The sequence below is a fragment of the Entamoeba invadens genome (assembly GCF_000330505.1).
Source record: "Entamoeba invadens IP1 unplaced genomic scaffold scaff_1105074724775, whole genome shotgun sequence".
Taxonomy (NCBI): domain Eukaryota; phylum Evosea; order Mastigamoebida; family Endamoebidae; genus Entamoeba; species Entamoeba invadens.
This window is the reverse complement of record NW_004443536.1, coordinates 388,430-405,035: the sequence shown is the minus strand read 5'-3', so window position 1 is coordinate 405,035 and position 16,606 is coordinate 388,430. Positions and strand designations below refer to the sequence as shown.

Below are 16,606 nucleotides of genomic sequence, written 5' to 3'. Positions count from 1 at the left end.
GTCAGGTAATCTACCTTTTTAAGTTTTGTTGTTCTATTTTTAGAACACACAAATATTACAATATATTATATAACCCATGCGCAAAACACGTATTTTGAGTGTTTTATAAGTTTATTAAAATATTATGAATCTGAGTTGTTTTGTATCAAGATTGTTATGTTCTTATACAGATATTTTATGCCAATATATTCATAAAATATAATTCCGATTGTTCATTAATATATAATATTATGATTGTCATAACTGTTTTATTATCACTCGTTATTCATTTCATTCATGTATTCGATTCTTTATGTTTTTCTTTTTAGATAGTCTATCTTCTTGTGTTTCAACTTTCGGTAGGTTCATATCAAGTAGGATACACCCGTTCCCATCTGAACACGGAAGTAAAGATGCTTAGAGCCTGTTTAGTACCATTATGTTCACACAGATGGGAACGTCAGGTAATCTACCTTTTTAAGTTTTGTTGTTCTATTTTTAGAACACACAAATATTACAATATATTATATAACCCATGCGCAAAACACGTATTTTGAGTGTTTTATAAGTTTATTAAAATATTATGAATCTGAGTTGTTTTGTATCAAGATTGTTATGTTCTTATACAGATATTTTATGCCAATATATTCATAAAATATAATTCCGATTGTTCATTAATATATAATATTATGATTGTCATAACTGTTTTATTATCACTCGTTATTCATTTCATTCATGTATTCGATTCTTTATGTTTTTCTTTTTAGATAGTCTATCTTCTTGTGTTTCAACTTTCGGTAGGTTCATATCAAGTAGGATACACCCGTTCCCATCTGAACACGGAAGTAAAGATGCTTAGAGCCTGTTTAGTACCATTATGTTCACACAGATGGGAACGTCAGGTAATCTACCTTTTTAAGTTTTGTTGTTCTATTTTTAGAACACACAAATATTACAATATATTATATAACCCATGCGCAAAACACGTATTTTGAGTGTTTTATAAGTTTATTAAAATATTATGAATCTGAGTTGTTTTGTATCAAGATTGTTATGTTCTTATACAGATATTTTATGCCAATATATTCATAAAATATAATTCCGATTGTTCATTAATATATAATATTATGATTGTCATAACTGTTTTATTATCACTCGTTATTCATTTCATTCATGTATTCGATTCTTTATGTTTTTCTTTTTAGATAGTCTATCTTCTTGTGTTTCAACTTTCGGTAGGTTCATATCAAGTAGGATACACCCGTTCCCATCTGAACACGGAAGTATTTTTTATTAATTTAAACCTTTGTGAGTTAAAAATCCAAATCAAAACAAACTCGACTCACTTTGTTCGTCTTCGTTTGTTTAACAATTCGTATTTTTAACTCACTGTTTAAATTTTTACAAATTTGATTTGTTTTTTTTATTTATTGTTTTAATAATATTTCTATTTAATATTATTTTATTAAATTCAATTTTATTTATTTGTTTTAATTATAATTGTCGATTTGATTATTATTTTTTTAATTGGCCAATCATTTTGGTGTTCTACAATTGATTATTTTGTTCTTGAATCTGTAACTTTAGTTGAATTACAAACTAATATTTTTATTAAAAATAAATTTCGATATTTTAAAGATTTTTCTTCAAAATTCACTCATTTTAGACAATTCGATGCGTTTTTTTGCTGGATTCACGACAAATACACGCCTTTGACTGTATTTAAATTTTGAAATTTTTCAACTTACACACTTATATCATGATCAGGGTAATTAAAACAGTAACAATTTGTGCACTGCGTGGCATTTTTGTGACGTGGCAAACCAAAAAGACAAAAATAATAATTTCTTTTTTTCTTTCAGATTTACATTTTTTTGCTCAATGGGAAACAATGAGAAACTGAAAATAATCTAACAATTCATTGTTTTAGAGTAAATTATAACGAAAACAATTTTTATTAATGAATACTTGTTGGATAGTCAAGTATGTGACATTGAATGGTGATGACGAAATAATTCATATGGATGACCACTATAATTTATTTTATCTAACAAGACAATTGAGTGTCACATGGTTTAAATTTGGTCAATCGATTCCGAGGTATAATATAATGGCTATGACAAGATGACCACTCTAATTTATGTGGCCCCTAAGTTATTTATTTATTAGATAGTTGGGTGTTATACAGTTGAATTCTTTATACTAATAACAGACATTGAAAAATATAAACAAATAAAAAACATAATTAATAAAAAATTATATTATTACTCGATAAATTTGACATGTTTGGAATCGGATCTACAGCAAAACAGGTAATAAGAAGTATTATTTATATTAAATTATTAACCTTCGCATTTTTTGGAATATAATAAAAAACAATTGACTCGTGTTAAATGTTTTATTTAGTTAATAAAAACTCGACAATTGATTATAGACGGAATAAAGTTCGAAAACAAAAAATAAATAAGGAGATGTATAAAGACTTAAAAAGCGTGATTCGCAACTTTAAGATAACAATATTTACATTTTATTATTAGATAATCCGATTATTGGCATTTAGTTATTATGAATTATAGTCACCCGCTAAAAGCAATAAAAACACGACAAATGGTCTAAAGAAACTATAATTTATTATTTTAAACTATAATTGTAAAAAACAGTGAAAATAACACAAATAACATTAAAAAACAAAAAACAAAAAAATCACATTGAATCAATTTTTGTCAAGCTTTTTAATTGGTTTAAAAGATAACGGCAATCAATTAATACATGACACTTTGGGGTGTTTTGTCAATCCAGTTGACTGTGACAGCTTGTTTAAAAGCAATAATATTAAAAGGAGGTGTTGTAACCACAAATAAAGAATCCACCAATATCATCAACTATTAGTCTGTTTCCGAGTTCAATATTGTGAAAAAATGTTTTTTCTAAAACAAATTACCATCCACATTTTCCTTCTTGACTTCTTCTTGAAAAAGCAAATTTACAAAACCGTCTTTCGCTTTAAAATAAGACATTAAACTTTTAAGCCCACCAAATATCCCCAAATCAAGAACTTGAAGGAAACGAGAAGCAAATTGAGTTAAGCTTGCAAAGGTTATGTTTTTTTGAGCGAGCAACACAATTAATCTAATACATCCAAAGAATTGGTTGAATTGTCGAAAACCATCCCAGTTGCAGGTTTGGTTTTTTGGTATTGTCCAAATAAATGCACATGTACGGCATTATCCATTAAAATTGTTTTTCAGTTCACCTTTAATCTATTTTTGACAATGTATTATAATTTAGTAAAATTTTAGTTTATTTTGAAATACTTTCAATATAAAGAAATTAATGTCAAATTGAAACACAATCTAAAATCATAATTTCAAAAAACTATAATATGGTTGTTTTAGACCATTTGTCGGAAATTTATACCTTTTAGCGGGTGACTATAAAACATAAATTTTAATAACTATAATTTTATATTATTTTTAATAAAAATAAAAAATTTAAAAATTGAATGAAAAAAGTAAAAAACAAAATAATTTTGGTAATTGTTATTCGACAATGCTGAAAAAGATAAATTTTTATATTATCATGTTTATTATTTATTTTTCTTTGCCAAAAAACAGCTCTATTTATATCGGCCAATTCCATCCTGGTTTGGCACACCCTGTTTATCATGTGAAAAGTCAACTGTAATATAAACACACCAAATAAAACTTGTTTATTTTAACATAAATATTGAAAATATTAAGTCCACACTTTAGAAATGCCGTGAGTAAGTGACTCAAAATATCCAATGAAAAAAAAACAAATTAATTTATGCAAACCATTAATTTTTATCAAAATTATTTATTGTATGGTGTTTGTCCACTATTATTTTTTTGAAAATGATTTTTTTTAATAATAAAAACATGGTAATATTATTGTACTTTGTATAGTTTTTGGAATCTCAAAAACACAAAAATAATAGAAAGGATTTTTCTATTCACAGAAAAAACACCAAAAATAGTGGGAAGACATCCCGAATCCACAAAGTATTTCTTTAACAAATCTCGCCAGTCTTTCGTGCACTTATTCTTCCTTTTTCTTAAAATTGTAAAATAAATAAACAAAACTTTATCATTTAAATTTCTCCATCTTTAATTTCCTCCAAATTCATTAATTTCAACATTCTGTTGATTCTCTCAATAAGCCACTTTTTGTTATCAAATGCAATCCAGTCTTTGGGGAACATATCTAAATTGCCAATGTAAGCACCCAACACTGCTCCAACAACTGCTCCATTGGTGTCTGCATCTCCCGCTTCATAGGTCACAGCCATCAACACACTCTCAAATATTTCCTTGTTACTTTTCCCATCATTTTTCAATTTCTGTGCCTCTTTAACCCCCCACATTGCACATCCAACTGGCTTATACGTGTACCCAATCGAATTATTTAAATCAAGTTGTTCCAAACTCTTCGGATTTGTGAATTTCTCAAAATCGGAATAAAACTCCTTGTTACCTTCTATGTACTTTCTACCTCTTTCTCGTGCAAATTCAATCGCTTTTTGACAATCACACTCGCCTCGTAGGAACTCCCCAATTAAATTAACTATTATAGAAACAGAGGCCTGGCACCGTGGGTCATAGTGAGTCACCTTCCCGAAGGTGTTTGCAGTCTCTTCAACCTTTTCGATGTCCCAAAAATAAGGAATAGCAGCCGTTGAAGTCCTCATGACACTTCCATTAGGAGCAGCTCGTCTTCCTCCTTTTTCCCAAATTTCCATTGAATTTTTGAGAGGCGTTCTGTTGAAATTTTTGGACGATAAAATCGCCTTAAAATTTGCTCCAACACCTAAGGCGCCTATATCGCCCACTTCTGAATATCCAAAATTGAACCAATAGAGACATCGCGTTGCAAAGTCTTCTGCTATACAATTTCCATTGTTTGCAACTAAAGAGTCGAGTATTAATAACGACTGATCCGTGTCGTCAGTCCAGTCCGCACATTTCCAGTCCAAATTCATCCACCGAGAACGGTGCTGGTCTATCAAATAATGTGAATAATTGATTCTCTCGTGTTTATAAAACAACTCGGCTTGTTCCTTCGAGAGAAATTCAGTTGAGAGACCAATAGCGTCGCCGACAGCTTGACCGAGAATTATGGAAATGATTTTTGAACGAATGTTTAAGTATTCCTTTGGAAGAGTGAGAGGACTAAATTCCTTTGGTAATGGATTTGGATATTCTGTGAACGGGAGGTGACGATTCAAACATTCCATTTGTGCATATAATAATGCCTGTTGTACGGGAAGACGGACTTTTTCTTGAGGAGGGTCAGCACGGACGTATTGTTCCATTTCTTTGAAGTAAGTTGACATATCCATTGGTGGACTTTTCAATGTTAAAAATTATTCAGTTTCATTTTATTAAATTTATTATAATACTTTTGTAATGTTTTGTTCTATTAAAAATAAAAATATTACGACATAGAAACAAGTGTTTCTCTTAACATTTCAAAAACCCTACCGAATTATTTAATTGACTTGTTTGGGATTTTTTCTTTTTTAGGTAGTGTAATGAAAATATTTTTTTAAACATCTAAAATTGTGGTAAACTATTTAATAAAATTCAGATTTCCCGATTTTAAGACCACTTAATTATTTTTCAATGTAATAGTTAGTATTATACTTAATAAGTTTTTTAATACATTTTATATAAAATATTAATAATAATTATATAGTTTCATAATAATTCATAGATTCGACGTAAATTCAACTAATGAATTTTTAAACACATATTATATTGTACAAATAGCTGAAAAATTAACATTGTACAGACAAAAATAGTTTCTAAAAACTATTTAATGGTTTTTTCAATGCAAAATTTGAAAAAACAGGATAAAAAAACATAAAACTATAATATACTATAAATCAATGGTTTGCTGGTCGTTTTTTCTGTGCTGGAGTATTTTTGGTATATGTAGATAAAACTATTAGAAATGGCACCCAAAACAAGTAAAAAGATAATTAATTAGACATTACACGGGGTCCATTGCAATTTCAAATATAGCGTATGAGAGGAGTACAGATCCGACCAAGTACAGAAGTGTCAAAAACGTTCCATATATCATAAAATGTTTGACTTGATATCCCCCATCTTTCATCACCATTAAATTGGTTTGGTATCCAAAAGGCAAGAAGAAACAGCACGACGCGCATATCATCATAGTGATCATAGAGCTTCTAATTCCAATTTCCTTTCCTCTCGTAGCTCCAGTTGTGTCACTTCCGATATACGTTGACCATACAATAGGGAACATGACTGCAATAGTCGCGTTATTACTCAAGACTTGTGTGAGCACAACTGTTGGGACGGCAAGTCCAAACAGAATTCCAATTTTTCCAATTGGGGAGAGCAGTTTAGTCAACGTCGACGCAATAAGCATTCCCGTGTTTGTGTTCGTCATAGCAGAGGAGAGTCCAAATGAAGCTCCCAATGTACATATGAGTGGTACATTCACTGAGTTATACACTTGTTGCACTGTCATGACTCCCGTGAGCACCAAAAGTGCGACAGAAATGAATGAGAAATTGATGATTTTATAGAAGCCAGCTACATCCAGAGCAATTGGTGTTAACAATAAGGTAATTGCTATCATTGCTTTCCAAAGAGGATAGTGGAATGGCAGTTTCACAGGCAATTCATATGCAATTCTGAATGGGTGTGGGTAGAACTCGGACTTTGTGAAGTTCTTTTCCGTTATAATGATATAACTTGAGTTCGTTGTGACGGGCATAAAATAGAGGGGCTGTTCCTTCACAAGTCCCATATTCTTGTCGTCGTGACTGATCCCAAGGAGTCCAAATTTAGAGTCCTCAAAATACGACGGGAAGTTCCTATTATTAAATTCTGAACTCTCTGTAAAATTGACTTCATACAAAGACAGTTTGTCTGTGGTGATCGATCTGAGTATATTACACGCAGTCGGATCTTCAAATTTGAGGCCTTTGATATTCATCAACTCCACTAACAAAGGGGGCTCGCATACATAAAACAAAGTGTCCCCAACGGCTAATGGAACGGATGGATCTATCATTTTATTTCCTCTTAATATCTGTGGTAATGCGACTCCAGACAATTTCCCCAAATCACTCTTCATGATTTCCTTCCCAATCAGTGGGGAACGGTCGACTATATTCACAGGAACTATAAATGTGTGGAGCGCCTGTTTCACCTCCGTTTTGACGTTCGAAGGGAGTAAAAACTTGTTCACAAATATGATGTAAACGCACCCCAAGACTCCTATTGGAAGTGCCACATATCCAACTTCAAAGAGAGTCATCGAGTACTCTAAATTGACTGTTCCTTGTGCATTCAGTTTCTTCGTCGCATCGTCTAAAAGGCCTTTGGCAACCATATTAGTTGATGTCCCAATTAACGAGCACATTCCACCTAAGACCACTGCTATTTGCATGGGCATCAATAGCTTAGATGCCGGTATTTTCGTAGTCTTAGAGAGTCCCAAAACAATTGAAATGCCCATCGCCACTATTGGCGTGTTATTAAGGAATATAGAGGCTACAAAGAACAGAAAGACAAAGCGAATTGCTGTTGGGAAGATCCACTTTTGTTCTGTGTTTGGCAGAATATAAGAACAGAGAAGCGCTAGTCCACCTGTTCTATTTATAGCATCTGAGATGATACAAACACATAAGACAGTCATTGTCCCGGAATCACTAAATCCAGCAAACGCCTGAGAAGTGGTGATGACTCGGAAATAGAGGAGAATGGCGACGGCAGTCATTATGACTATCCCCGCATGCCAAATTTCAAGCAAAAGGACAAACATCATAATAATAAAGACAAAAATGAAGATCGCAGTTTTCGTCGTGAACTGTTCGGCATTGTTCTTCCGCCAATCGGCTAAGTACATCACAAGAAACATCAATGCTATGACTGTTGTGAAGATGATCGGTAATGCTAATTTACTCAGAGCTAACTTCGAATACTTCTTGAACCACTCACTCTTGTTCAATAAGGGCTTCTGCTCCGATAAACCACTCTGGGACTTACACATTGGAGAATTTCCAAATGACGCAGAAAGCATGGCGGGGTGGACTAAGCGCCCAAAATCAGTGGGGGAGTTCCCTTGAGATCGTTGGTACGTCTCATCCTTTTCTGTGAATTTGAGTTGGTCCAAATTAATTGAAGTCTCGTCTTGTTTTGTTGTTTGAAGGTCGGGAAAGGGTTGAACATCTGACGCTGGGATGTCTGAAATGTCTGATTCATTGTGAGTAACTTGTTTGGGTCGTGATCGAACAGAGTGAGTTGGCGAAGTTTGTTGATCAGAAGGAGACGAGTCCGATTTTTGACTCATTGTTTTGATTATTTTTTAAATTTTTTGGAAGAAGAGAAAAAAATTTCGATTAAGAGTTTTCTAAAAGGAATTCGTGTTTGGTTGTGATATAGTACTACTTATTAACATTTTATTAGAATTCATTAATTACAAATAGTATGAGTTAATTTTGTTTTGTATTAGTAAAAGGAAAAATGGAGAATTGAAAAGAACGAAGGTAATAGAAGAAGGGTTTCAACTTTTTGGATGTTTTATTTTCGAAAAATCCTCTTCATTATTTTCGATCTTTTTACTTCCATTTACATTAAAAAAGTTCATTTTTTTGATTGTTTTTTTTATTAATAGTATATAGTATTTTTATTATAAAATAATTATACAAATATTTAGTATGAAGAGTTCCTCAAATTTTAAGTCAATAGATGTTTTCGAATATTTTTTTAAAAACACATTTTAAGGATTTTTTTATCTTCATAAAAGATTTTTATAAATTCTTAATAAAATATACTAAAAAATATTATTAAAAAAAATAATAAGAATTATTGTAAGTTCATATTTCAAAGAAATAATACTTTCCATCTTGTTCGATGATATAAATAAATATAAATGATTACTAATTTATAGTTTGTATTATTGTATTAAGTGATGTTTGTTTTTATTATGTTATCGATAATGTAATCAAAGTGTCGGTAACGTTTTACCAATTTAAAATTCTTTTTTTTATTTGTCCACATTTTAGACTCTGAATATTAAGTGTCAAATCGATGAAATGATACACTTTTTTTATTACCAATTTATTCTGTAATAAAACAATTTATGAAATTTAAATTAAATACTTCTTTTCTTCTTCTTTTAAATCTTCTTCTTCATATTCCATGTCATCTTCTTCATACTCGTCTTCACTTGTCTTATATAATCCTTTCTTTGTATTTGATGATATACCAAATCCTTTTACTCCTCCTTTACCTCCAACTTTATTTTCATTCTTTTGCTTTTGACAAACAAACACAGACTTTTCATCTCTTTTACTCACAACTCCCACGTCTTTTCCGATAACAACGTTTTGATTCACCTCCACCTCCTTTTTCACTCTTTCAGATTTTTGCACTGTACAATCAAAGTTCTTTTCTCCAAAAGAAATTCCAGTGATTTTGTTGATATATTTTGAGTCTATTTTAATATGAGAATATTTACCAACATTATAATAAATAACACTTTGTTCTTCTAGTCTTGTTGTATTTGAATGAGCAATTTCATTAACTACAATAATATTACCAGTTAACACCAATTCTTTTGTCATTAACACTTTCGACTTCCCATAGCCAAAAACAGTACCTTTAAATACTTTATTGACCCACAAAGTATAATCAAACGTGTATGGCACAATTTGTGTCAATTTGGCATTTGAAAGTACTTTTAATATAACACACTCTTTGCACTTCTCGAGATTCAGTTCTTCAATATTTCCTTCAATTTGTATATCAGAAAACTCTTCAAGTCTTTCAAAAGTGATTTTCGCTTTTAGACTTTTGACAAAAAGTGCACGGCGATAATTCATTATTTCATCTCTGAAGGGACTGCAATGAAATAAGTGTGTTTTGTATTTATGAGGAAGATTAATATGACATTTCGTCTTTGCTAAACACTCAATTTTGATCTCTTCGAGATTTTCAAAGTCTTTTAGATCAAATGTGTCGTTAAGAGAAATTAATTCAAGTTGTGTTAAACAGGAAAAATTATTTGAAAAGTCGTAATACACTCGTTGTGAATTTTTGATGTTTGAAGACATCGCCAAAATGTGTTTTGGCGCTTTAAAAAATAATTCTGATTTTTCTGTCTTGTCTAAAAGTACTTCTCCGTTTATTTTTAGTATCACAATATTTTTATTTAAAAAGATGGTTTTGAGGTCTATTAAACACTTTTTAGTTTCAATTGACAAATTATGAATTTTTGAGTTCGAAGAGAATTTCAAGTGTTTTCCATTCATGACTTGTAATTCTAAACAATCAAAACAAGTCGTAGAAAAGTTAAATTCTTCAACTAAATTTTTGGTTATTTCAAGTCGTAATTTTTTATTTTCATTTTTAGACATTTCAAATAACAATTCGCCAAATTCGAGATTGTCAAGTTGTTCAATTTTTCGAGTAATTTTTTGAATGTTTTCATTTTCTTTTTTAGTTTCAAAATTTAAGGAAATTTCATTTTTTATATCGAAAGAAACAATTTGAAAATTTTGAGTGTCGGGTTTATCAAATCTGACTTCTTGTAACACACCAATACCAACAAAAATATTTTGATGAGTTTGACACCATTTTTCAATTTGTTTTAAAAAATTTTGACTTGCACTTTTCATATACAAAACAACTGTTTGAAGTTTTAATAAGGTTTTGAGTTTTAATAAGTTTTTTAAAAACGTTGATTCAAAGCCCAAATCACAAGTTGAGACTATCACTAATTTGCTGAGATTTGCAAAATCCAATATTTGTAAAATGTCACATGATAATATTTTTAATGACACAATTTTATTAATAAAATTTGATCTTATCAATTTGGGGTTTATTAAAATGTGTGAGCAATCGATACATTCGAATTTTTTCAAATCATCTCCAATTAGATATTTTTGTAATTGAATTATAGAACCACTTAGAGTTTTTATATTAGAACTATACTCGAAAAGGAAAGGAATATATCGTAAGATATGAATTGGATTGTTTTGTAACACAGAAATTGATTTTAGTGTGTGTCTTGATATTTTAATGAACGTTCTTAATGTGGTAACCGAGTCAATATATAAAATAATAGTCGATAAAACAGTGGAATTAATTTTTGTCATTGTGTGTATTTTAAAGTTATTTTTGATTTAGATTTATATAAAGTCAAGACTCAATCCTTTTGAATCTTGACTTATTATAATCGAAATGTTATGTTAATTATTGTTGATGTTCATAAAGTCTTTTTGTTATAATTATTATATTTAAACTAATAAAAAGAATATCTTGACAACGATTTGTTATTCATTTTAATGAATTTTAATATAATTAAAAAGTGCATTTGCCGATACTCAAACCCATATCTCCACCTTAAAAGGGTGGAATTCTGCCCTTAGACCACAAATGCTTACTATAAATCATTATTATTGTTAGTTTTGTTATTTTAAAACATAAAAAAATTTTAATTGTTTAAAATTAAAAACGCCCCCCGGGGGGCTCGAACCCCCGACCTTACGGTTAAAAGCCGCACGCTCTACCGACTGAGCTAGGAAGGCACATACATTTTAAAGACTTTTTTGAATTATAATTTATCAAGTTTAAAAGGTATAAAATTTAAATGACTTATTAAATTATTTTTAAACACATCTTCTTGTAAGATTACAATTTACTTCCTTTTTTACATCTTTGTGTTGTTTTTTTTTGTTTGGATTTGTTTTAAATATTTCAGGAGAAACCGTTAATTCAGAAACAATTTTATAGTTGTTATGTATTGTAGTTTTTTTTTCAAAATGAATTAATCATTTACAATTTAAATATATATTAACTTAATATTTGAATTTACAACTTGTTAAATTTTTATATAAAAACTTACATAATTAATATATTTATATTTAATTTATTATTATATTATTAAGCCAAACGATTAGTGTGTAAATAAACAAACGAACAACATGTTGTCAATACAGAACAAATATCAATTGAGAAATTAACAAAATCAATTATTTTTATATTAAATTTATATTATAATATGTTTTAATAATATTAGAAATAATTGTTGATGTTGATAATTTTCAAAAATATACAGTAATCATTATTTAATTAGTTTTCTTTTATATTAACCTATTAATTTCTTAACCGTGTATTACTCTAAAGTATAACATGGAACAAATATTATTTATCAATACTTCTGCCATTAATAGTATCAACAATTGATTGGTCAAACTAAGGGGGAAATATTAACCAACTTTAACCCTTTCAAGTGCATATTCTATATTTATCTTTATTTATGAAAATTAATTCCATTGTTTTTTGTTTGTTTCAATAATTAAAAAATATTGAACTCAATATAAAATATCGTTTACAATATGGTCAGTTTTATATAATACTAATATCAATAACCGTCAACTAAATGAAACCATATCAAAAATAAGATTAATATACATTTTTTGTTTTTTTAGTTGTAGGTATTAACCATTATTGTGGGTTCATGCAATTAAAAATTATATGTAATAGTTTTAATATACATATACTATATATTTATATTAAAACATATACCATACACTATATATTCATTTCTCCAAAATGATTTTAAATGTTGTCACTTGGAGGAATTAACCATTATCCAAATGTATTTCAGTTGTTTAAATGTCAAAAAGCAACAACTAAAAATATCAAATTAATATAATTAATAATTTTATAATAATAATAATAAATGAATAGAACAATAATTATTGAAATAAATCGAAATTACATCTACCAAATTGACTTCTAAATTGTTATTGAATTCATATTTTAAACCAATATACCTGTTATTTTTATCAGTCTTTACAAAAACCCAAATTCGAATCTTTAAAATTAAATTAAAAAGAAACAAAATAACAAACAAACAAACAATTATTATTTAGGACAAAACACACATTACTATTACAAAAAATAGTAATTTTAATTACTTTTTGTATAATAAAAATATTAATAAAAAACTTAATAAAAAATAGTCCTTTGTTTGAAATTTTTAATTCAAAAAGAAACTCTTCAAGTTCTTTTGGATAGAAAGTGAGTCACGAAACAAATATATTTTGAAACGTCGTTGATATTTAGATTATTTACAAAATATAACGTTATTTAACTGAGTTAAAACTGTAAATAACATAATGTGGCAAGTCTTTCATGAACAAACTATCTCTGTTTATATGACATTGAATATTCAATTCAACCTTTCTCGTAACTTTAATGACTACTTTAAAAAATTCAAAATCCCAAAGGTTTTAAGTTTGCTTTTTAGTATTATTGTAATATCAAAACCGTTATCGTTTGTATTGTTTAATACCAACAGAACTTATTTATTTCAACAACTATATCTTTAATTATAATTAGTATTCAATAGTAATGACACTTATTCATTAAATTTCTAATAATTTTACTTAAAGTTATTATATATAAAAAACTATAATTTATTATTATTAATATCAAATTATAATTATTTACATTTTATTGCATTCAATAACATTAAATTATTGTGGAGTTATTCTTCAAAATTTATTTACAAAAATAAATTTAATTACACATTGAATTTTATTATAAATATAGTATTTTTACTAAAATACTTGTGATGTCTTAAAATAAAACACAATTTAACTAAAATAAATATTTTTTTTTGAAAATATCTTAAAAATCATCTTTTTATTTGGGATTTTTAGATGGCCTCATACCTCTTGAAACTAATTTCTATAGTTTGTTTTATAATAAATTTATTATATTTTAACTTTTCTTTGTGTTTTTTTAATTTGTTTTTTATTTTTAAAATAAGTCATATTTTTTCCAATTTTTGTTTCCAGAAGAGTTCTTGAAACAAAAAGTGATCCATAATTATTTTGAAAAGCAAAAAAAGACGACAGAAAAAAAGCAAACAGAAAAAATGGTGTTTTCTGGGTTTTTATCATTTTGTCTGTCGAACTTGAAAAATACAATGAAATCTTCGTGTTACAATTTTAATTGTTTTTAAAACTATTGAAAAATAATAAAAACATCAATAAATGTAAGATTTTTGGGTGGAACGAGAGGAAAAAAAGGAGTAAAAGATTAAAAAATATAGAAAAATATAGAAAAAAAAGCTTTTTTCAAGTTAGAAAAACACTTGTAAAAATAATTTCAGCGTTTTGAAAAATTGAAAAAAGGAAAAAAGCGGTTTGTCGAATTGTAGTATTTTAAAACCACCAAATTCTAATATTTTTTACCAACGAGATTATTTGGTCGGAATGGCACGCCACAATGTAAACGTTTTTGCTTTAACGTTTAATAATTCTTGTTTAAATCATTTTGCAATCATCTAATTTTTGAGTGACACATTCTATTTGTTCGAAAGAAAAGATTCATAAAGATTGGGATTCACTCGGAAATTCAATGCTCATTTTTTTAATATTGTTGCACCTGTCAGCTCTTGCGCTGAAGTGCACCGTCGAAACAACAAATAAATGCTTATGCGCGTGTAAAGACCCACTTGAAGGAGAAACGGGCGATTCAACTTGTGTTTTTGGCACTGACACCGATTGTGCCGATGGCCACACACTTACTGTTGCCGCGACAAAGGAAACACTCGACTTGACCACTTTCGTTCTTAATAAAACAGTCGAGACAACTCCTGAAGGTGAAACCGAAGCTGTAACATCATATGAAACTTTAACCGAGATCAAACAACTAACTATTACAAAAAGCGGAACCTTAACTTCTATTACTGTGACAAACGGAGACGAAACTACAAAGAAATATTTATTTAAAAATGCTGAATTCACTGGATACGATTTGGTTGATCTCGCTTTGGGCTACACTTCAAATATCAATTTGGGGAATGCAATTGGAAATTTGAGAGACGATTTTTCATACACCGTAACAACAACAAGAACAGGGTTCTTCTTGGTTTCTAAATTCCCTCTAACTAATACAAACTATTTCAACAGGTTGTTCTCATCAAACCCAAAATTATATCGTTATGGAACAACAGAAGACTCTCACATTACTTGTACGTTTGATGGAACCAAATTTGAAGAATATATGTGTGAAAATTTTGCTCATGATGAAATGATTCTCTTATTTAATGGAACATCCTTCACTTCTACGACTCTAACTCAAGGTGCTTGGAGAGATGTAGTTTTTACAAATGAAAACATTAGTGTTGAAGATACAACTTATATTATAACAGCCCAAAAATTGAAAACCAATGGCGTGTTTAATATCAAAGGTTCAATAACAACAGTTGCTAACTTTACAATGAAAAGTGGAATTGCAAATCGCGTGGATTCGAAAACTTTTGCTCCAATAATAATAACCCTTTTAGACACACCAGCACCACAAACAACAGATCCAGTTTTCTTCTATTTAAGTCAAAAAGAAAGGTCAACAACAAGTTGGTCTGGAATTTCACTTTTCTCGTTCAAAGTAAATTCCAACTATTACAGAGTAACAAATTTGGCAAACAATAAATACTGTACTATTAAAGCTGATGGAACTGCTTTTGTTGAACCAGACTGCGTTGTTGGAATTCTTGATGATACAAATGCACTCACTTTGAAATATTTAGGAACTCAAACAACAATTCCAATTGTTAACACCGCTCAAAAAACCTTTTCAACTTTTGGGTTCAATGCGATTACTGATGTTAAAACAATTGATGGATACAATTTTGCAACATTGACACTTAACGTTCGAAAGGTCGATTTGATTAATGTTAAAATACCAACACTGGTTTTTACTCCAACATTTGTATATGGAACTTGTCTGACTTCAATTGTTGGCAGTATTACCATACCAACAGATTCGACAAATATTAACGGTTATATATTGCATGACGGTTCTATCACTGGTTCTCAAACAACAAGAATTGGTACAAAAAATGGCAAAACGTATTACAGAGCCATGAAGACTGGACACCCATATCAAAATTTCTGTCAATTAAACTGTGATGCTGAAGGTACGTGCACATTTGTACAAAGTGATTGTGAGACTTATGCAACTGGAGAATTTGCAATTTTTGTTTTGGGTAACGGTGTCACCAAAATGGACAACATTCCGGGAGATGTTGCAAGAGAATACACAACTTGTAATTTGAAAGCAGCAGGAAAACTTGAAGTTGGAACTTCTGTCCAATTGACGTGTTCAAATGTTGACATGGGAGCAAATCCACTTATAATATCTACTGGTATAATCACAATCAATTCATACACAACTACTTCAACTGCAATATCTGTTTTGTCAAATTTACCAACAACTCTCAGCATTGGAAGTTTGAAATATATTTGGGTACAAAGCGATGCTGCTACAAGTATTACTGATAGATGTGTCCAAGCAACCAATAACTATTACAGATGTGCAAAAGAAATCACTGACTTTGAAATGTTGAACTATTGTACTTATACAGGAACAAATTATGATCTTGTTGACTGTGATCAAGCCGATGCAAATACACAAAAAGTATCTTTTGATTATATCAAATTGAAATTACAATCATCAATATTCACAAACACTTTAAGTCCGAAAGAGGTCATTCTTTCTGGAAGCGGTTGCTCACTTACAACAACTACTTTAACGTTAAAGAA

At 29.3% G+C, this 16,606-nt stretch overlaps 4 protein-coding genes across 4 annotated transcripts; 1 reads left to right on the top strand and 3 right to left on the bottom strand.

Annotated features, from left to right (window-relative positions):
• Positions 1-4,090: 4,090 nt before the first annotated feature.
• EIN_401000 (hypothetical protein) lies at positions 4,091-5,332 on the bottom strand (the record flags this gene model as incomplete). The annotated part of the gene is made up of 1 exon (XM_004258683.1): positions 4,091-5,332. One exon carries the CDS (start codon positions 5,330-5,332, stop codon positions 4,091-4,093), a length of 1,242 nt encoding a protein of 413 aa, XP_004258731.1.
• A 659-nt stretch (positions 5,333-5,991) lies between these two features.
• EIN_400990 (sodium/sulfate transporter, putative) lies at positions 5,992-8,331 on the bottom strand (the record flags this gene model as incomplete). Its single annotated transcript, XM_004258682.1, has 1 exon — positions 5,992-8,331. One exon carries the CDS (start codon positions 8,329-8,331, stop codon positions 5,992-5,994), a length of 2,340 nt encoding a protein of 779 aa, XP_004258730.1.
• A 799-nt stretch (positions 8,332-9,130) lies between these two features.
• On the bottom strand, positions 9,131-11,140 carry EIN_400980 (hypothetical protein; the record flags this gene model as incomplete). The annotated part of the gene is made up of 1 exon (XM_004258681.1): positions 9,131-11,140. The coding sequence occupies one exon, from the start codon at positions 11,138-11,140 to the stop codon at positions 9,131-9,133; it is 2,010 nt and encodes a 669-aa protein (XP_004258729.1).
• A 2,574-nt stretch (positions 11,141-13,714) lies between these two features.
• On the top strand, positions 13,715-16,606 carry EIN_400970 (hypothetical protein; the record flags this gene model as incomplete). The annotated part of the gene is made up of 4 exons (XM_004258680.1): positions 13,715-13,747; positions 13,825-14,011; positions 14,395-16,481; positions 16,541-16,606. Coding segments are annotated over 4 exons (2,373 nt in total), but the record flags the coding sequence as incomplete, so codon positions are not given.